The following is a 22,102-nucleotide window of genomic DNA, read 5'->3' as shown; positions in this document are numbered from 1 at the left end:
TTTATATGCATTAAAAACCATAGCACTTTCCAATTTATGATTTTATATACATAATCTCTTTTGAGCTTCATAGTACCAAATGTGGCTACATTATCTCCTTGTACTGGTGAGAAACCAGCAGTTAGTAACTTTCCTATAAAGTCACACGGCTGGCGTATTTTGGAGCTTTTACCAAAGACCATGCCCTTAACTATTGTCCTGTACTGCATATGTTAATATTACTGGTCCTCTATGTCATTTTGACAAAAAGCACTGTGATGTTTCCTTAGCCAGAGTCTGTCTGTTTACACCCCCATTCGCTGACAACTTCTTTGTCTTCAGAAACTGTTCGAATGTGTTGTGCTATCCATCATCTTGTGCATCTGTTTGCTGTGGATGTGGCAGCAGCTCCTGTATTGCAGCAGTGTGCCCTGTGAAGACTTGTCCTTTATGTCTTAGAGCAGCCTGACAGCCTCTCATGTTGAATTCAGCAAGGTTGCTTTTCGTCTAACAAAGCTGAGTGTTGGCTTTCTAGGTGAAAAATAATTAAGTGCTTTTAAAGATGTATTCGATTGACAGGAAGCAGATCTGTGTAAATTAATTCTAGCCGTAATGATGTCATAGCCTTGTCTTTTGTTATTAGCCAGATAATTGACCAGAAGTTTGGAAGCTTGTTGTCACTGACAGCGGTTCGACCTTGCTTGCTGTCTAGTCGTGACACGTGCACAGTGCGTGTAAATGCAGTTGGCTCCTTGAGCTGCATGTGTTGTCAGAACATCTGATCTTGGGTTCTCACTTTCACGCTGCCTTTACTTCTTTGCTGAAATTGTTGCCCTCGAATATTGTACTGATATCTCTTACTGAAAGCATCTGGCCGAAACACAGATGTTTTGTGTCATTGAATAATTGTAATCGGACGTGAAACCTTGACACTCCTAGAACATGCAGTCAAGTAAACAAATGCCAAAATTAAATGAGTCTTGGTTCTAAATTCCATGTGAAGGAAGGTGAAACAGCTTTTGGTAGAGAAGACATAAGGGGGGAAAATGGGCATATTTGGTAGGTTGAAAGAAAATTTATCCCCTCTTATTCTAATTTGTCCAAGAAAGTTCAGAGTATATGGTGTTTAAATATTTGAGTGACAAGAGCCTCTAACCTGGGTGGTTTGGGTTACAGAGTGGAATGATAGAAATAAAATACAGAGTGGATATGGGATAACATTGGCTAAAGTACAGCAGTTCCTGAATACAGACTGTCCTCCTTCCCACACACTTTAGACTCGAGGAATAGTCAGCTCTGCCAAAAGTGACAGAGGCATTCCCCAAACCACCAGACTGTACGAAATCATGCAGCAAAAACCAGAGAGCTTATGGTGCAAAGGGTGCTAGGAGAAAAATGCTCAGACTTTTATCAGTGGTACCTTTAAAAAAAAAAAGATAGGAAACTAATGTTAGCATGGTTTTACACTCCTTAAATGATAAATACAGAAGTATATAAGAAATATGGCACTTTACCTTCCCAAAGCTCTAAACTTCGCTGTCAGAAATGGTTGTCAGAAAGACTGAAGCTTGTGAATTACTGTCAAGTGGTGGAGGAAGGATTATGTGGATGGGTGAGTCGTAGCTGGAGACGTGGAGGTGCGTAACTCATTAAATACGCAGTGAACTTTAGGCCGCTGGTGGGTGTTCAAAGTGTGCAAATGTGTACATTTTATGAATTTCTGTACAGCTTGCTTTAGCAGAATGCAGTTTCCTGCATTCACTTAGGACTTCTTGCCGATGAAACTGCGCAAATCTGATGTAGACTTTGTATTCAGATTGTTCCCTGATATATCAATATTAATTGCATTTGAACAAATCTACTTGTTACAAAACAAGCATTAGAGCAGAACTGAGCAGCCTAATGCATTTAAACTTCGCTAAGCATATTTTGGGTTTCTGTGGTGGCACAGTGGTGAAAAATCTGCCTGCCAGTGCAGGAGGCGTGGGTTCAATTCCTTTGTTGGGAAGATCCTTGGAGGAAGAAATAACTGACTTCAGTGTTCTTGCCTGGGAGATCCCATGGACAGAGGAGCCTGGCGGGCTGCAGTCCATGGGGTCACAGAGAGGCAGACATGACTGAGCAGGCGCGCACAAGCACGTTTCCCCTATTTGCTGTCTGTGTGCTAACAGCTTCCCTGGTGGCTAAGATGGGAAAGAATTTGCCTGCAATGAGGGAGACCTGGGTTCCATCCCCGGGTCAGGAAGATCCCCTGGAGAAGGGAAAGACTACCCACTCCAGTATTCTTGCCTGGAGAATTCCATGGACAGAGGAGCCTGGCGAGCTACAGCCCATGGGATTGTAAGGAGTTGGACATGACTGAGTGACTAACACGTATACTAACAGCACAAATACCTTTCCTCCTTTTATCTGCTTTTTAAAAGTCTGATGCAGGTGAGGAATCCTCCCTAAGGTATTCTCTGAATTGTTATATTGGCACATATTTGTACATTTATATTGGCACAAATTGGCACATTTGCTGATTTCCAGAAAGTGTCAGTTTTAGAAATGACTTAAGACAGAAGTTGGTAGTAAAGGGGGAAAAAAAGCAACCAAACGACTGAGTAGCTCTCAGCAGAAGAGAGCACAGGCACTTCTTAGGTGAAATTGAGCCTTTTCCAGCTCTGGTAGGAATTTGCACAGAGAAGGAGAAGTCTGAACAGTGTTTTACGACAATGTGAAAATGACTCCTCTGCAGCAGTCCCTCGGGTGCATGAGACCTATGTCAGGGCCTCAAATAATATGAAGGTGCATTTCTGCAGAAGTCCTTCAAAGGCAAAATGATGTGATCCGACCAGGCAGCATTTGGAGATTTGGCAAAAAGAAATTTGCCCTAGACACTCAAAACCCTTTGCCTTGTCACTTCTCTAAAAATGTATTGTTCTTTTGTTAAGATTCTGTATAAGCCCAAGTTCTAGCCATCTGTTGAGTTACTCATCACTGGGTACTTTCTTATGTATCATGACCACCCTGAGTAAAATAAGAGCAAGGATAGGGTAAAGGTTACCCTTTCCTCCCGAAGAGGCTGTTGTATAGAAATTTTTGCATTTCATGAGTGCTATCTAAGTATTTGTTGAATGTGAAAAGAAGATACCCCTTCCAGGGTGAAACACAGTGCTAAGAGTTGGAAAAGTGTCACTAAAGAGGTTGTTATTCAGTCACTAAATCCGACTCTGTGACTTCATGAACTGCAACACGTTAGGCTTCACTGTCCTTCACTAGCTCCTGGAGTTTGCTCAAGCCCACATCCACTGAGTCAGTGATACTATCTTATCCTCTGCTGCCCTCCTCTCCTCTTGCCTTCAGTCTTTTCCAGCATCAGGGTCTTTTCCAATGAGTCAGTTCTTCACATCAGGTGGCCAAAGTATTGGAGTTTCAGCTTCAGCATCAGTCTTTCCAATGAATGTTCAGGGTTGATTTCCTTTAGGATTGACTGGTTTGATCTCCTTACTGCCCACGTAAAAGGCAGAAAAGATGTTTGCCTCTCTGTGGCTTAGATTAAGCCTTACTTTGCAGGATTGGGCCTGCAGGTGAAAGAATGCTGGGCAGGGCACCCTTCATATCCCCCTGCTTTACGCCCTTCTTTCCAGAGTCCTTGCCAGGTGGAGCCCTGGTCCTGGTGGGAGAAAAGTCAGCAATGGAGCAGGGGCTTTTGTTCCTCAGCTTCTCTATGTGTATAGAGTATATTCCAAAATGAGAAAAGTGACATTTGGATTACTGTTTTGTTTCTTAACTTGATTTTAGAAACAGATTTTGTTGTTGTTGTTTTTTAAGCTATGACAATGACAATTACCAAGAGAAGTTGGGTATTTGAACATTACTTTGTACCTCAAGTTACTTTGTGTCACGAAACAGTTACATTTGGTAGAGTAAAAGCTCTATGTTCTGAAATTTTCTACATTTGAAATACTTCAAAGTGCATATATATTTTGGTGTGTGATGAAAGTCACCAACTGCACTTTCTTAGCAAAGACAAGTCCTTATGCTCAAATAATGTCCTTCCTGATTCTTTTGGTGGTTGAAGTGTCGTTTCTCTTATCGAAAGACAGTAGGAGTGACTTCCTGTTTCAGCCCTGACATGTAAAGAGCTTGCAGGTATTACCCTGGTTTTCACAACAAGAAGAACCCTGAGCAAACTGAAAATCAGTGACTTTTTCTTAGATCTGTCAGGATTGAGGTCACGGGGCAAACTGTCACACCCAAATCTGGAGATAAATGCTTATTTTGAGAATTGCAGCTAAGCTGTGCACACAGTGGAATTATCTTTGTTGTTGTTCAGTCGTCCAGTCATGTCCAACTCTCTGCAACGCCATGGATTGCAGCACACCAGGTCCCCCTGTCCCTCATCATCTCCCAAAGTTGGCCCAAGTTCATGTTCATTGCATCAGTGAGGCCATCCAGCCATCTCATCCTATGATGCCCACTTCTCCTTGTCTGCAATGCAGGAGACCCAAGTTCGATCTCTGGATTGGGAAGATCCCCTGGAGACGGGAATGACTACCCACTCCAGTATTCTTGCCTGGAGAATTCACGTAGTACAGCTTTTAGTGCGCTTCCCTGGTGGCTCAGATGGTGGAAGTACCATACCTAGTGATGAGTGGCTCAAGAGTTGGTTAGAACTTGGGCTTATACAGCATCCTAGTGAAAGAACAATACATTTCTTTGAGAAGTGACAAGGCAAAGGAAAAAGGCTTTGAGTTTCTAGGGCAGCAAATGGTAGGAAGGCAAAAGGGTCAGGGAACTCATGGAAGATTAGGGCTAGTTGATGAAGTTTGCTGTGCAGATTTTTTGGGAGCCAATTTTAAGGTTGTCTTTGGTGATTAACTTTTGTCCTGCCTGGTAGAGGGGGAGGGGTACACATATTTATGTCCTGCTTTTAAGCAGACTGGGGAAGCAGAGAGCTTCAGTTGTATCTGCTTGTTCTTAATTATATTCAGCTCAAGATAATCCTTATGCCAAGTGGCCTGTTTGGGGGTGCACCTCTCCTGCCCTAAAGCTTTACCTAGACCCATGGCCACTGAGCAGTAGTAACTCACTGAGAAGCTTACATGGTTGTTCTGACAAACTGCTAGAGTACAAGAATAGGCTATCTTGAGAGTTAAAAACTCACAACTTTCATGCAGACAGACCTGATTCACAACTTCCTTTTTAGAACAAGGACTCTGGAGCCAGATTATCTTGATTAAAATCCCCACTCATCTGTAAAATGAAATAATACCTGCCGCATAAAGTTTAGAGGATTGAATGGGATATGCAGGATGACAAAACTTAAGACAACTTAGTGATAAGCTTGATGTCCTTTGTTCCTAGAGTGCGGGGACAGGGCGCCTCCCAAGCAGTGGAGCCTTATTCCTCGGAAATTTGGGGCCAGAGCAAGTTTTATGAGGGCTTCCCTGGTGGCCTAATGGTAAAGAACCTGCCTGCCAATGCAGGGGATGCGGGAGATGTGGGTTCGATCTCTAGGTCAGGAAGATGCCCTGGAGTAGGAAATGGCAACCCATTCCAGTATCATTGCCTGGAAAATTCCATGGTCAGAGGAGACTGGTGGGCTATGGTCTATGGAGTCGCAAAGCATTGGACATGACTGAGCACACACACATGTACGCACATGAGTTTTACAGAATGTTAGAAGAGGCAAGGAAGAAACTGCATGGCTGGCTAGGGAGTAGGGGATGGTTTCCTTTTGAGGCGAGCAGGACCTGTTTTTTCAAAAGAGTAAGGTGACCTGACTAAAGCTGATCTGGAGGACTGTGCTTAGCGTTAGGTTTCCTGGGCAGCGAGGCTGTTCCCATAAAAGCAGGCTGACTTGGGTTTAGATTTGTGGCATGAGCCAGACGTTTGAGGCAGCCTTCATTATGTGGGTCCTGATCTATGAGTTAACTTTGTCAGGTAATCGTGCATGTGTAAAGCTTGAGAACAGTGCTGCCAAGGATGAACTCCGACTACATAAGAGTGTAACTTTAGTCAAAGTTTTTTGACTTTTGTGTTTGACCCATGTTGAGGAAAACTTAAACTCCATAACAAATGGGTATCTCTGTTTAAGTCATTGAAACATGAGCTGAGATTGAATGTGTCGACTGTGTGCTTGACATCATTCCTTAGAATGAACACTTGGTGTTTTAGGTCACTGAATCCTTGCAGGAATTCCAAGATCAAGTTTGTTGTTCAGTCACCCAGTTGTGTCCAACTCTTTGCAACCCCGTGGACCACAGCATGCCAGGCCTCCCTGTTCCTCACCATCTCCCAAGGTTTGCCCAAGTTCATGTCCATTGCATCAGTAGTACCTTCCAGCCATCTCATCCTCTGACAACCCTCTTTTCCTCCTGCCTTCAATCTTTTCCCAGCATCAGGGTCTTTTCTAATGAGTCAGCTCTTTGCATCAGGTGACCAAAATACTGGAGCTTCAGCCTCAGCGTCAGTCCTTCCAATGAATATTTAGGATTAATTTCCTTTAAGATCGACTGGTTTGATCTCCCTGCTGTCCAAGAGACTTAGACAGGATCAGGTTTAGCTATTATTATTATTATTATCCCATTTTCATGGCAGGAAACAGGGGCTTAGGTTAAGTGACTTGCACAACTTCACACAGCTCTTAAGGCTAAAGCCAGGCACTGGGACTAGTTTAGACCCCAGAATACGTGCTCTCAAGCCCCGAGGTATCCTGAAAACACAGTGTGGTGGAGATGATAAAAAGCCTCTGGTGACATCCTGTTGGCACAGGTGGATCATACACATGGAAGGCATTGTGGGAGATTTTGTGAATGCTGAGATGGCTGAGGAATCTGACGTTAAGGATGCAACTCAGGAGAGGCGCTTTGAAGGTTGGGGCAGAATTGAACGGGTTGGGAGGAGTGGCAGGGAGTGTGTCTCACATCCCTGTGCCCTTGGTGTCCTCTGACAGACTTCCAGCCTTTAGTACCTGCGGTTCTTTACCCGAGTGTTTTCTGTGGCCCCTAATACCCACCTTTCCTGCTCTGACAAGCCACCAGTGACAGGGAGTTAAGGCAGAGTTCTAGCCCTTGGCATTAACACTGAGGTATTATCTGTACCAGCTCCCAGAGTTCCTGGTGAGATAAAGCCCAGCACCCACAGTGATAGCTCACTTCACGATGCATCCATTTCAGTGGGTCTCATTATTGCCACAAGCAATATCCACCTTAAACTGAGTGGCCCTACCTTAGCTCTTTGGTGAGATCTTATTTTTCATACAAGCAAACCTTTGACTAAATGGAAATATTTAAACTTTCACCCGTTTCTCACTTATTACTACCTAAAATAGTCCTTATTGAATTTTATGCTATATAAGGAGAGATTGAGCTAAAAATGAAACATTGTTTTAGTCTTTTTTTTTTTAGAACCTACAAGAATTCTCTTAAACTTGAGTTTACCACCAAGAAACAGTTATGTGAAAGCAAAGTAGCTGACATCTTGTTTCAGGGTTTCTATTGAGTTAGAAAAAGATGGACTGTGCATCAGAAGTTTGAGCTGTTTCCTGGTCTGCCTCTAGATCACAACCTAAAATTCCAAAAGATTTTTATTGAACCCCATATAGTCATTCTCATTTCAGGAATTTCTTATGTGCTGTGGAAATATGCTGCTGACAAGTGCTCAGTCATGTCCGACTCTTTGCAACCCCATGGACTGTTGCCCTCCAGGCTCCTCTGTCCCTGGGATTTCCCAGGCAAGAATACTGCGGTGGGTTGCCATTTCCTTCTCCAGGGGATCTTCCCAAGACAGGGATTGAACCCAGGTCTCCTGCATCTCCTGCATTGGCAGATGGATTCTTTGCCACTAGTACTACCTGGGAAACCTGCGGAAATGTGGACATTTACTTTTTGAGTGATGGATAGGATCATGGCGGTCTCTCAAAAGCGTTGACAGTAACGGCAAGGGTTGCATTTGTGAGAGGCAGAAGGTTGAAGGGCTTGCCAGATAAACAAGCACTGTCTGATCTGATGAGCTGATTTTGAGTTCTAGTCGGACACGACTGAGCGACTTCACTTTCACTTTTCACTTTCATGCATTGGAGAAGGCAATGGCAACCCACTCCAGTGTTCTTGCCTGGAGAATCCCAGGGACGGGGGAGCTTGGTAGGCTGCCGTCTATGGGGTTGCACAGAGTCGGACACGACTGAAGCGACTTAGCAGCAGCAGCAGCAGAAGTCCAATTTAAGAGCATTGTCATCTTGGTCTCTTTAAATGAGAAAGAAATGTTATTTCTTTCTCTGAAGCTTTCTCACCAAAACTGCTGAAAGGATTTCCATTAAATTGGGCAGTTATGTTCTGAATACTCAGACTTAAAAGCTATGGGATGTATGTAAAATTCACTTTGGTGACCTCTGGTGGTGAGAGAGCCCCATAGGACTGCCCATCTGTGGAGATGGCCATAATTATTTAGCACCTTGGACAGAGGAATTTAACATCCCCAGAAAGTCTCCAGGGCAGAAGCTTCATTGAGCTCCTTCTCATCTGGGCAGCTGTCCAGAGCAGGCTTCAGAATGACTACCAAGACAGTAAAGTGACTTTTTTTTTGTCCAGTGCTGGGTAGACCAGCTGGTAGATAACATGGAACTAACTTTGTCTTCCCCAGATTGTGAGAATTAAGTGAAATGAAGCAAGTATACTTAACTATTTTGTAAACTACAGATAGCTGCATAAATATTAGTTATTATTGAGAACTCAAGTTGTGTCTGACTCTTTGCGACCCCATGGACTGTAGCCTACCAGACTCCTCCCTCCATGGGATTCTCCAGGCAAGAGTACTGGAGTGGGTTGCCATTTTCCTTCTCCAGGGGTTCTTCCCGACCCAGTGATCGAACCTGGGTCTCCCACATTCCAGGCAGATGCTTTAACCTCTGAGCCACCAGAGACTCCATTACTGAGAACAGTATACAAATATAGGACTGATGTATAGGCTAAAATGCTTGAAGTTGATCTGATGATTATATCAGCTAATACTTACAAACTCCTTAGTATATTTCAGGCCTTGTCCTATGTGTTTTACATATATTCACTCATCAACTACTCTGTGAGACAGGTCTTATTATTCTTTAGTATCTGTTTTATAAGGGGTTCCCTGGTGACTCAGTGGTGGAGAATCTGTGTGCCAATGCAGGAGACGTGGGTTCCATCCCTGGGTCGAGAAGATCCCTTGGAGAAGGAAATGGCAACCCCCTCCAATATTCTTGCCTGGGAAACCCCGTGGATAGAGCCTGGCAGGCTACAGTCCACAAGAAGTTGGACACAACTTAACAAGTTCATACAAATGACAGCAAGATCATACAATTCCAAACAGTTGAGCCAGAATTTGAACCCAAGCCATTAAGCTTCAGAGTCTACTCTGTTAAATATGGTACTGTTCAGTCTTATTACAATGATGACGTAGAGAAAGCTGATCTAGGTAAGAAAACATGATGGATTGGGGGCAGGGAATAACATGATGACATGGGATTTTAAGCAAATCGAGTCAGGCATAACAAGTAAGATTGGGGGAGGAGCATCAGGTGATAAGGATCTGACCTTTGGTTGGGTGTGTCATCACACATATGACCTTATTAATGGCTGCTTACTTGTCTGGAACATTCTTAACTTCTGTCTCATTTTAGTGGTCTTAAATCCTAACTCCTCAGAGGTCATCTATTTTGCCTTCCACATGAACGGCATTGGTATTAGTACTTAAGACGGCCTTGTAAAGGACAGTTGGACCTAGTTCCAGTAAGGTATGGGAAATTTTGTATTTGTTTTCACTTGGAGAGATGGTATATAAGGGGGAGAAGGAAAGAGGAGCTCTCATGTGTTAAAAACTAGGTCTTGTGTCTTTAAGCTAGGTCTGGTAGCTGAAAATCAGAAAGATTTAGCCCTTTGGTATCTGAGAGAGAGTTTAATGGTTGTCTCTACCTGGGTAAGAGTTTCTTACATAGTTATGAAGATGAAGTGTATGAGATTGGAGAACCATTGTGTACATGGAGATGTCAGCAGTCTTCAAAGAGGGAAAGTGTTCACAATTCCCAGTTTCTTCTGGACCAGAGTCCAAGCCGTAGATATTTCCATGAACAGACACTGGAGTGTAATTACTGAGTGTCACAGTTTTCATGAAGACTAGATTCCAATTACCTTCTTCCTATAATTTGATTCCAGTTTTCATTGTTTATTCATGAAGTCAGTTTTCACTCGATTGTCATTTCTTTGTATCTCTCTGCCTCTAATGTGAAATAAGAAAACAGAATCCTACTCTGATTTTCTTTGCTTTTTATCATTAACATAGCTCATGAGGTCATGTGACAGATTTTGATCGCCAGAAAAAAATCTGTTGTTTATGTCATAAAATGTTGATGGTGCTCTGTCGCAGCTTCCACACTGGACCCCTGGAGCTCCCCGTTGACTCATCAACTCAGGTAGATGATGCATTCTGGTCAATTGAACACCGTGCAGTGGTGTTAAGCCAGGCCATCTGCTATTACGTTTAATGTTTTAAGTACTAAGTTTTAAAAGTATACTTCCTGTGTTATTGATATAACTATGTATATTGTATTTAACAGCTGTATCACTTTTTAAGCTATGTAAGCTTTTTGAAATGCATTCATATATTTGAAACAGGGAACAAATTACTTCACAAGTGTTTGGTTCATAAATTCTTATTTTCCACTAAATGCAAATACATATTATACCGAAGCATTTTTTTACTTTCAAAAATATCTTGAAAATCTGCACTTTGTTATTGGACTTTCTTGGAGCTAATACCTTTAGGAAAAATAAAATTATGCTAAGATGTATTACAGGAAGAACAACAGATTGTATTATTATTGTCTTGGAACAAAGCATTCTCATCTATTGGCCCTATATTAACAGGTGGTAAAGACAGTCTCTTATGTTTGGATTAGAAAAGCCATGAATGAAAAGGTTGCTGAGAGTTGGTGGCAATGAGAAGAAATGATCCATTTCATTTCATTCTTAGAGAAAACGGACTATGCTGGCAGTGAGAGAGAGAAAAGATGCATCTAATTGTTTTGTGAATTCACTTGGGCGAATATCCAAGTCAGTGTGGTATTTATGATGCTCTGATTTGTTGTTCAGCTCTTGTAATTTCAAAAGTGGAGGACGTTTTTATGTTTAGCATATCCAATCTGATATTTCCATAGTTTTTTTGCTTTATTTGAATCGATAAATCACACTGACCCTCTGCATCTTTCAAAACAAGATTTTACAGTGTGTAGAGTTGAATGCCTTGGCCGCAGCCTGGCCCCTGCTACTGAAGTACATTCTCATTCACTTTTAGCACATATCATCACAGGGGAAGAGATGGATGGTAGTGCTAAAATTCTGGCAGTTTAACCAGAATGACTTTGTGGTTCCATCTTTTTTTCATCATATTTCTTTCTTTCTTTTTTTTTTTCTGAAGCATTTGTTAAACTGTTCCTTGAAGGGGGTGTGGGAGGGAGGCTGAGGATAGGGACATATTCATCTTTATGGTTACGGGTACCAGTGAACATGCTTATCTGTGTTTTAAGCAATAAAAATTTAAGCATGTGCTCAACATCATTAGTCACTAGAGAAAAGCAAGTCGGTACTGCTTCACACCCACTTAGGATGGCTGTAATAAAAAGGATGGATAAAAACAAGTGCTGTTGAGTATGTATGAGTATGGAGAAATTGGAGCTCCTTACACTGAAGGGGAATGAAAAATGGCACAAAAATTTGGAAAACAGTCTAGTAGTTCCTCAAAAAGTTAAGCATAGAGTTACTGTGCTAGGTCACTTCAGTCGTGCCTGACTCTGAGATCCTGTGAACTGTTAGACCACCAGAATCCTCTGTCCATGGGATCCTTCAGACAGACAAGAATCCTGGAGTGGGTTGCCATACCCTCCTCCAGGGAATCTTCCCAACCCAGGGATCGAACCCACATCTCTTAAGTCTGCTGCAACAGCAGGCAGATTCTTTACCACTAGCGCCACCTGGGGAGAAGGCAATGGTACCGCACTCCAGTACTCCTGCCTGGAAACTCCCATGGATGGAGGAGCCTGGTAGGCTGCAGTCCATGGGGTTGCTAAGAGTCGGACACGACTGAGTGACTTCACTTTCACTTTTCACTTTCATGCATTGGGGAAGGAAATGGCAACCCACTCCAGTGTTCTTGCCTGGAGAGTCCCAGGGACGGGGGAGCCTGGTGGGCGGCCGTCTATGGGGTCGCGCAGAGTCGGACACGACTGGGGCGACTTAGCAGCAGCAGCAGCAGCAGCGCCACCTGGGAAGCCCCAGAATTAACCCAGCAATTCTCTTCCTAGATATATGTCCAAGAGAACTGGAAAGATATGTTTCTACAAAGAAATTGTACGTGAATGTTCATAGCAGCAGCATTCTTTATAGCCAAAAAAGTGGGAGTAACCCAAATGTCCATCATAAATGGATAAAACAGTGTGGCTTATCTATATAATAAAATATTGCTGGATCATGAAAAGGAACTCTTAAGTACTGATACTTGATACAGTGTAGATGCACCTTGAAAATAGTGTGCTAAGTGAAAGAAGCCAGACACGAAAGGCCACATGCTGTATGATTCTGTTTGTATGAAATGTTCAGAATAGGCAGATTCATTGAGGTGAAGAGTAGATTAGTGGTTGCCAGGTACTGGGTAGGTGGAGGGTTGAGGAGGTAAGTGGAGAGAGTTTCATTTGAATGGAACAAAAATATTCTGGAATTAGATGGTGGCGGTGATTATAAAACCTTGTGAATATACACAACCCACTGAGATGTGTAGTATATGAGTAAAATTTATGGTGTGTGAATTATAGCTCAATTTTTAAAAATCAATGCTTAAGCATCTGGAAAGTCAGGCATTAGCAAAATATTCAACCTGAGTGGTAGCGGGCCTCTGATAAATACTTGTGAAGTGACTTGGACAAACATACATTCTTCTCTATGATTTTTTTTTAGAGGATATGCTTAAATATGTATGGAACCTAAATGAAATTTTCCAAAGGCGTGAAAATAGTAATAATGACATATCATTATTCTACCTCAAATATGTATTGATAATCCTTTTATTGATTCTTTAAGAAAAATCTCACACAATTTTAAAAGCTCTCAGTGAATAATTTTAAGATCTGTTGCACTTCTAATGACATAGAAGGCTGTTTTCAGAATAGTGTTCGGTTACTCCTATTAAGACTGTAGTTTCTTTCTTGTGATATTAATTTGGTTACTATCAGATGCCAAATCAGGAATATAATTTATAACTGGTATATATGTTTGCAGTTTAATAGCCTGAGTTCTTGAACATTTAAACTGAAAATTGAGATACACTGTCACCATGGTAAATGGTGATGATGAAATATTTTTTGCTTTTGTCAGTAGAATTGAGAATCACTGTACTTAGTTTCTTTTCCCTTTTCATAAAACTCCTTTCTTTCCCCTGTGAGACACGTTGGGTTCCCAGATTATAAATTCAGTTTCTTTTGTTTGTTCTAACCACTCAGTTTTTCTTATTACATACCTGTTTAATTTTTAATTTCTCATTGAAAGTAAATGCGGCTAATTTTCCTATCAATATTTTAAGAGGTCTTCCATTTCTCTCTGTCACAACCTTGATGTAGCACTGTCCGGTGTGTGTTACTACATAATTAAAATGCCATTATTTTATCAAATAGTTCTGGCAAAGCAACTTACTAATACATTTTAAATGGAGCAGAAGTTTATTCCTGTAAAGTTGAGGTAAACGTTACAAACACTATTCAGGAACTGAAAGTATTAAGTGGAATAATATGTATAGTGCTGTGAGGAAGGCTGCTGCAATTATAAGAAAAATACTTAGGGATGAATGTATCATAGGTATTCAGACCTTGTCAGTCAGTCTCATTTACTGTATAAGGTAGAGATATATTTAACATGCTAAATATTTTGATTCATTGGACAAACACTTACAACTTATATGAGTATATGAGTTACTATGCCAGGCTCTGGGTATTCAGTGGTGGCTAAAACAGATAACTCTGCCCTCAGCATTTATGCTGTGACCGTGAAGTTCCTTGGGTGGAAGCACCTGAGTGGCTGGATCATAGTGGATAAGACAGAGACTAGTGTGAGATGCATTGGAGAAGGAAATGGCAACCCACTCCAATGCTCTTGCCTGGAGAATCCCAGGGACGGGAGGGCCTGGTGGGCTTCCGTCTATGGAGTCGCACAGAGTTGGACACGACTGAAGTGACGCAGCAGCAGCAGCAGCAGCAGCAGCAGCAGCAGCAGCAGCAGCAGCAGCAGCAGCAGCAGCGTGAGATGAGCCCAGAGGGGCCGGCAGGGCACTGGTTATCATGAGCATGTAATTGTAGTCAAGAGTTTGGACTTCATCCAGCCTTTAACAATAAGCCTTCGATGGCTTACTGCAGGGTATTCCAACTTCAGTTTTATAAAGATTACTCTGAGCAGTGGTGGAAAGTGGTTGGTGGATAGAAGAAGGAGAAGCAGAATTTGTTGTAATCCAGGCAAGCTATGATGGTGGTTTAGGTTAATGTAGTGGATCTAGGGGTAGAAAGAGGGAGATTGATAAAAAGTAGTTTGGAAGAATTAAAGTGTGGTGGTTGGGATATGGGGATGAAGAGGAGAAAGTATGTGTTGAGGATGTTATCAGCATCTCCAACATGAATAGCTAGGTAGGTCGGGATTCTGTGTCCTGAGATCTGGAACATGGGGGGAGGGCCAGACTTGGAAGGGACCTTCCAGTGTTCAGGTTGGGACATGCTGAGTGTGAGGGGAAGGAAGTGTTTATAATGCGAGGGCAGGGTTGGAGCAAGGGCCCAACCTGCTCTTCCTTGAGCTGGTATAACTGGTTATGGTCTGGGTACAGATTAGAATAAACAAGTCCCTTTCAAAACCAAACACATTGCTCCAGTTTCCAGCTCATCAATCTTGCTTCTGTGCTGTCTCCCACAGCTTCAGTTCAGTCACTCAGTTGTGTCCGACGCTTCGCGACCTCATGTACTGTAGCACGCCAGGCCTCCCTGTCCATCACCAACTCCCAGAGTTTACTCAAACTCATGTCCATCAAGTCGGTGATGCTTTCCAACCATCTCATCCTCTGTTGTCCCCTTCTCCTCCTGCCTTCAATCTTTCCCAGCATCAGGGTCTTTTCCAATGAGCCCATTCTTCGCATCAGGTGGCCAGAGTATTGGAGTTTCAGCTTCAGCATCAATCCTTCCAGTGAATATTCAGGACTGATTTCCTTTAGGATGGACTGGTTGGATCTCCTTGCAGTCCAAGGGACTCTCAAGAGTCTTCTCTAACACCACAGTTCAAAAGCATCAATTCTTGGGGGCTCAGCTTTCTTTATAGTACAACTCTCACATCCGTACATGACTACTGGAAAAACCACAGCTTTGACTAGTTGGACCTTTGTAGACAAAGTGATGTCTCTGCTTTTTAATATGCTGTCTAGATTGGTCCTAGCTTTTCTTCCAAGGAGCAATTGTCTTTTAATTTCTTGGCTGCAGTCACCATCTGCAGTGATTTTAAAGGCCAAGAAAATAAAGTCTCTCACTGTTTCCACTGTTTCCCCACCTATTTGCCATGAAGTGATGGGACTGGATGCCATGATATTAGTTTTCTGTGAAAAAGCCAACTTTTTCACTCTCCTCTTTACTTTCATCAGAGGCTCTTTAGTTCTTCACTTTCTGCCATAAGAATGGTGTCATCTGCTTATCTGAGGTTATTGATATTTCTCCCTGCAATCTTGATTCCAGCTTGTGCTTCATCCAGCCCAGCATTTCGCATGATGTACTCTGCATATAATTTAAATAAGCTTAGCTTAGCTCTCTAGAAATTTCTGTATATTGATATACAGGACAATATTCATCTTATAGTAAACGCCACTTGTGATCTGTTGTCTTTGGTGTTCTTAGAACTGTGCCTGCCTGACCCACAAGGTCAAATTACATATTTGATCTCCACATGAACTAGTTGGATTTTCTGTTACCTTGTTAACAGGCTATACCCCTCACCTTGGATGTCTGACTTGGTGTAACTTACAAGAAAGGAAACTGGGCCACAGATCTGATATGAAACAATACTTGGCTTGATCTTGGCTACTTAAAAGACTTGGATTGATCTTGGCTACTTAAAACTCAAAACTTTATGTTCTGTTGGCCTTTGTGAAAGCAGAGCCTGACACATATTATGCACTTCTCACATTGGTTCTGATTTTATCTGCCTTTGCACTGTTAAGCATAGCATGTCGTTTTATTCATGCTGTGATTTTTTGGCAGCCAGTATTTTTATTTCCTTCAACAAATAGAAATGGGCCATTTAGGGACTGAGATTGCTAGGGTTTTGGTCTTTGCTGTGCCTCTGGTGCCTGGCACAGGGGCTGGCATGCAATCAGCACTTGTTAGTTATTAAATAAATTAGTGATTGAAGGTATGGCTGAATAGTCATTCTGTGAGAGCAAGATATCGGACAGATTTTATTCTTCCTAGAAGGTTATGTCTCTGAAATCTGAGAAATAAAGGCTGTAAAATATAAAGTTGGGAACCATCCTGATAAAAAGAATTATAGAAACCATGAGAGTGGAATTCCATGAGTATATGTAAAATAGAGTGTAAGGATGGAGGGGAACTGAAAAGCAAAGAAAGGGGGGTTGGAAGGAGTCAGGAGACCTACAGGAGAGCCCAGCAGCCCAGGGGAGCAGGAGCAGCCATCAGTGGGGAGACAGGTGAGAAGCGAGGAGAACAAGAAGGGGCCTTTGGGTCTGAGCAGAAGTCAAGCAAGTAGAACGTGAGCCTGGGTGCACAGCGTAAGAGAGGCTTGGGGGAATGCCACTATCTTTTTGTTTGTACTCTTCATCTCTAGTAATTCCAGTTGACAGGAATTTGCTTTTCTTTTATGTCTTTGCTCTTCTTAAGCAAAGACATAATTACTTTTGGTTTTCTGCTGAGCATATGCCTGGTATCATAGGACACTGTACTAATACTGAAGGGTTTATTTTGTGATTTCTTTTAAGCCGGTTACTTAATGACCATGGCCATATTTTTCCATTACTCCCATTACAAGTAATGATGTTCGATATATAGATAACTATTTAGGGGAATTGCAAACTTGTCACAATAGTTGGAGATTTGAAAATCAACATGAAGGTCAATGGGAAAAATATAGACTATTTCTCCAAAATTATCTGGGAGCTTTTCAGTTGAAATTTTATTAAATTCTCTAGTGTATGAGATTGCTACAAAGCTATAACGATAAGCCCTGGCAGTAAAGAAATTTGAGTGCTAATAATAGGGACACACATATGACACGCACATATATGTATATTTTTTTCTTTTGGGTGTGATGTTAATAAGAATCCATATGGGGGGTGGGTTGGGAAGTACGTTTGAGTCTTATTAGAATGTTGTAATTTGTGAAAGCTTTTTCTCTTAAGTGAGATTACTTTATTGTAATGAAAAGTTGTTGTTATTTAGTTGCTCAGTCGTGTCCAACTCTTTAGCAACCCCATGGACTGTAGCCCACCAGCCTCCTCTGTCCATGGAATTCTCTAGGAAACAATACTTCAGTGGATTGCCATTTCCCTCTCCAGGGGATCTTCCTGACCTAGGGATCAAACCCACGTCTCCTACGTTGGCAACTGGATTCTTTACCCTTGAACTACCTGGGAAGCCCCAGTGAAAAAGTAGCTACCATTTATTCAGCACCTACTTTGTTCTAGACGTGTTACAGTGATCCTGGGAAGGAGGTATTATTACCAATTTAAAGTGAACTAATTGAAGTTTAAGTAGTTTGCCCAATGTCCCAGGTCTAGTAAGTAGGAGAATCTAGCCATTTTTTAAATCCAAAGCTATGCAGTTTCCAGTGTGCTGTCTGAATGAAATCTTTAGCGTATCAGAGTGAGGTATGTATTTGATTGGAAGACAAGAAAGCTCAGAAAAAGGGAAATCAGGCAAATCAGAAAACCACTAGATGAGAACTTTTTCAGCATCCTTTCCCCTAATCTGCCTGTTTACCCATATCTATACCTGACATTTGTCTTCTTATTTGTTGTGGTGGACAAGGCTGTTCCTCTCAGGACTTGATTCCTTTTGTTTATCTCTTGCACCTTTAATCTGTGCCCCTTTTCTTTACTAGCTTCCTCCCGAAAGCATAACCCAGACTTTTTCCAAAGCAAAGTCCCTTGGTATTGTTTAGTCATTGCTGTGTAACAAACCACTCAAAACTTAGTGAAATTAAAATACTTAGTGGGCTTCCCTGGTGGTTGTGTGGTAAAGAATCCACCTGTCAATCCAGGAGACATGGATTTGATCCGTGGTCCAGGAGGATCCCACGTGCCACAGAACAGCTAGGCCCGAGCACTGCGATTACTGAGCCTGCTCTCTGGAGCCTGGGAGCTGTGTCTCCTGAAGCCAGCACACACTAGAGCCTGTGCTCCACAGTAAGGGAAGCCACCACACTGAGTAGTGGGCACTGAAGGTAGAGAGTAGACCCTGCTCACCACAACTAGAGAAAAGCCTGCACAGCCAAGAATAAACAAATAAAAAACTTGAAATATCTTATTATGGATAAAAGCTATCATTTGCTTAGCTCACTGTTTTGTGAGTCAGCAAATTAGTCTGGGCTCAGTTGGATTTGTGTTTTAGTAGCTCAGTCGTGTCCGACTCTTTGTGACCCTATGGACTGTAGCCTGCAAGGCTCCTCTGTCCATGGGGATTCTCCAGGCAAGAAGACTGGAGTGGGTTGCCATGCCCTCCTCCAGGAGATCGTCCCAACCCAGAGACTGAACCCAGGTCTCCACGTTGCAGGTGGATTCTTTATCATCTGAGCCACCAGGGAAGCCCAAGAATACTGGTGTGGATAGCCCTTCTCCAGGAGATTTTCCCAACCCAGGAATCAAACTGGGGTCTCCTGCATTGCAGGTGGATTCTTTACCAGCTGAGCTACCAGGGAAGCCCCCAGTTGGATTTACTTATTCATTTTTGGTCAGTTCAACAGGTCTGTTTCTGAGCTGGTCAGTGGCTGCGGCCATCAGGTGACTAGAGCACGTGTCTTCCGTCCTCCAGCAGGCTAGCCCGGACTTGTGTGCATGGTTACACAGGAGGGTTCCAAAAGAGAGCAGAAGTCTGCAAATCACCTTGAAGCCTAGATTCAGAACTAGTGTCCTTTGCTCTTCATTCTGTCAACCAAAGTAGGTCACAAGGTCAGCCCAGGGCATGGAGAAGTAGACCAGTGAACAGGGTACTCTTTCCTCACTGGTGAATCCAGTTTACCCTTCAAGACCATAACCACGTCAGGCTGAATCGCGGCCTCGGGTCGCGGCTTCCTCTGTCCCTGCATTTAAAACACTGTGTGGCTGCTGTTGGTTTACTTCTTAGTAGAAAATGAGTTCCTTAAAGACAGTGACCATGTTTCAGTCCAGGATTTGACACATAGTGGAACATTTAAAAGAGGAAATTTTTGTGAAAATAAAGCATTCTAGCAGTTAACATCTGGCAAAATAGACTAGAAGATGATATATGTTTGCATTTTAAGACTTGCCAGTGTCAAACAACTTTGGGGCAGACTCTAATGTATCAACATCGAAATTTCTTTAAAATTAGCATTCTGAGAAGAAATCAATAAGTAGCTGTGTACTATCATTAAATATTTGTGTAGTATCTTTGTCTTTTTGTTAGGTTATAAGTTTTTTTATACGAGAGGCAAGTCACATTTTTATGGCATGTTTGTCAGAAAAAGCATACCCAGCCCTTCACTGGCCCACTGGGATTTGGGATAACATTTCTCCTTTAGGATGTACAATGAGGAGAGATGGCAGCCAGTGTCCTGGGAGTTGCTCTGGACGACATGGAATATAAATGTTTCCATTAAATGGGAGATGAGATGTATGTAACATAAGCTAATCTTCGGGTGAGCATGTCTTGTCGATGCCCTAATTCTTAATTGGTGGATTTTCATGTGCATTTTTTTATTGTGTTTTAGAGTCAGCTGCCTGTGTATTCCCCAGACCTGACCACGTCTTCCTATCTCCGGCTTGATATCTCACCATGCATCGGAGATCAAGAGGAGTTAACATCGGGCTGCTTCTGCTCCTTTCTCAAATCTTCCAGGTCGGGATCAACAATGTTCCACCTGTCACCCTGGCAACGTTGGCTCTCAACATCTGGTTCTTCTTGAATCCCCTGAAGCCGCTGCTTAGCTCCTGCCTCAGTGTGGAGAAGTGTTACCAGCAGAAGGACTGGCAACGCCTGCTGCTTTCCCCTATTCACCATGCGGATGACTGGCACTTGTATTTCAATATGGCATCCATGCTGTGGAAAGGAATTCATCTGGAGAGAAGACTGGGGAGTAGATGGTTTGCCTACATCATCGTCACGTTCTCCCTCCTCACTGGGGTTGTGTACCTGTTCTTGGAATTTGCTCTGGCAGAATTTCTAAATGAGCCTGACTTCAAAAGGAATTGTGCTATCGGTTTCTCAGGTAAGGCAGACACATTTCTAAAGGTAGCCTGCCTGAAGACAGTAAGGGAGGTACAGCTGTTCTTGTTTTATGCAGCGGGGGTCCCAGCTGGTGAGGGAACTGACATCTGAGTGGCTAAGGACTGCTGGGGCTTGGATTTTGGAGAAGAGGCTGATTGGAGCACAGGAGAGTCATCGATTTTGCTATTTCCCATTATGCTGCGTTATTCATTCTTGGACACCTGTCTGCCCACAGGTGGTTTTGCAGGAAATAGAATTTTGGAAATAGGCCCTGGCTCATTGTGATGGGGCCAGAGAGAGAGATGCACTGGTGTATTTGTGATAGGGAGTTCTCTAAAAAGATCAGCAGCCTCTCAATAACGCCATTAAAATAAAGGTACCACACCCTGTGATGGCACCTCCTTACCATGATATTCTCTATACGTGTGTGTGCGCTCAGTCATGTCTGACTCCTTGAGACCCCATGGACTGTAGCCCACCAGCCTCCTCTGTCTGTGGGATTTCCCAGGCAAGAATACTGGAGCAGGTTGCCATTTCTATCTCCCAAGGGATCTTTCCGACGCAGGGATTGAACCTGAGTCTCTTGCATCTCCTGCTTTGGCAGCTGGATCCTTTACCGCTGCGCCACTTGGGGAGTGGTAAATTGAGCTCTATGCACAATTTATGCTATTTAATTAATATAACAGGTCCATAGGGAGGTGGCCTTGTGTTGATTTTCTAAGTTAGGAAGCTAAGGCACAGAGAAATCAGTCATGGTTATACACCCCGTAAGTGATGGAGCTGGGGTCTGAACCTAGTTTCCATGACTTAACCACGTGTTACGTTGTCTCTCACTGTTGCCCCTCACTAGTTCTTTTCTTAAATTTTTCTTGTAGGACTGAATTGCCATCGGACTTAAAATAGATCCTCTAAAAATTAGAATGTGAAGGGTAGGAGGGAAATTGTCCTGAAACAGAAGGAAAACAAACCCTTTCCTCCCCTTTCCCTGCTGTCCTTTCCCCTTTCCTCTAAGATACATCTTCATGCATCTAATTGTGTGAGAAGAAAGGACATAATGCCCTGCCTTCAATATATCTTTCCATAGGAGTTAGAAAAAAACACATTAATGGTGTTTTTTCAAATTGAGTTAAAAATCACATAGCAGCATACAATTAATGATTTTGAAGTTTAAATTCAGTCGCATTTAGTACCATTACTAGTGTGTTATCCCCATTTTATGTGTTATATATTTAGTAGCATACTCAAAGGAGAAGGTAATGGCACCCCACTCCAGTACTCTTGCGTGGAAAACCCCATGGGCAGAGGAGCCTGGTAGGCTGCAGTCCATGGGGTCGCGAAGTCAGACACGACTGAGTGACTTCACTTTCATGCATTGGAGAAGGAAATGGTAACCCACTCCAGTGTTCTTGCCTAGAGAATCCCAGGGACGAGGGAGCCTGGTAGGCTGCCATCTATGGGGTCGCACAGAGTCGGACATGACTGAAGCGACTTAGCAGTAGCAGCAGCATACTCAAAGTCAGTATGAACTCTGTTAAGAAACACTGAAGGAGATTTCCCTCGTGGTCCAGTGCTTAAGGCTCCGGGATGCCATTGTAGGGGTTGAGGATGTGATCCCTGGTTGGATTACTAAAGTCCTAC

General features: G+C 42.7%; 1 protein-coding gene across 5 annotated transcripts in view; it reads left to right on the top strand.

Annotated features, from left to right (window-relative positions):
• The window catches only part of RHBDD1 (rhomboid domain containing 1), a 137,726-nt gene that overhangs the window by 8,012 nt on the left and 107,612 nt on the right, over positions 1-22,102 (top strand). For all 5 annotated transcript variants that reach the window (XM_005676625.3, XM_005676623.3, XM_013973035.2 and 2 more), the window contains one exon: positions 19,968-20,465. In XM_005676625.3, coding sequence (XP_005676682.1) covers positions 20,033-20,465 — 433 coding nt within the window. In that variant the 5' untranslated portion in view covers positions 19,968-20,032. The remainder of the gene's footprint in view (positions 1-19,967; positions 20,466-22,102) is intronic.

The sequence above is a fragment of the Capra hircus genome, chromosome 2, assembly GCF_001704415.2.
Source record: "Capra hircus breed San Clemente chromosome 2, ASM170441v1, whole genome shotgun sequence".
In the NCBI taxonomy this organism is placed as follows: domain Eukaryota; kingdom Metazoa; phylum Chordata; class Mammalia; order Artiodactyla; family Bovidae; genus Capra; species Capra hircus.
Note: the sequence above shows the minus strand (reverse complement) of the source record. Positions and strands in the feature narration are given on the sequence as shown.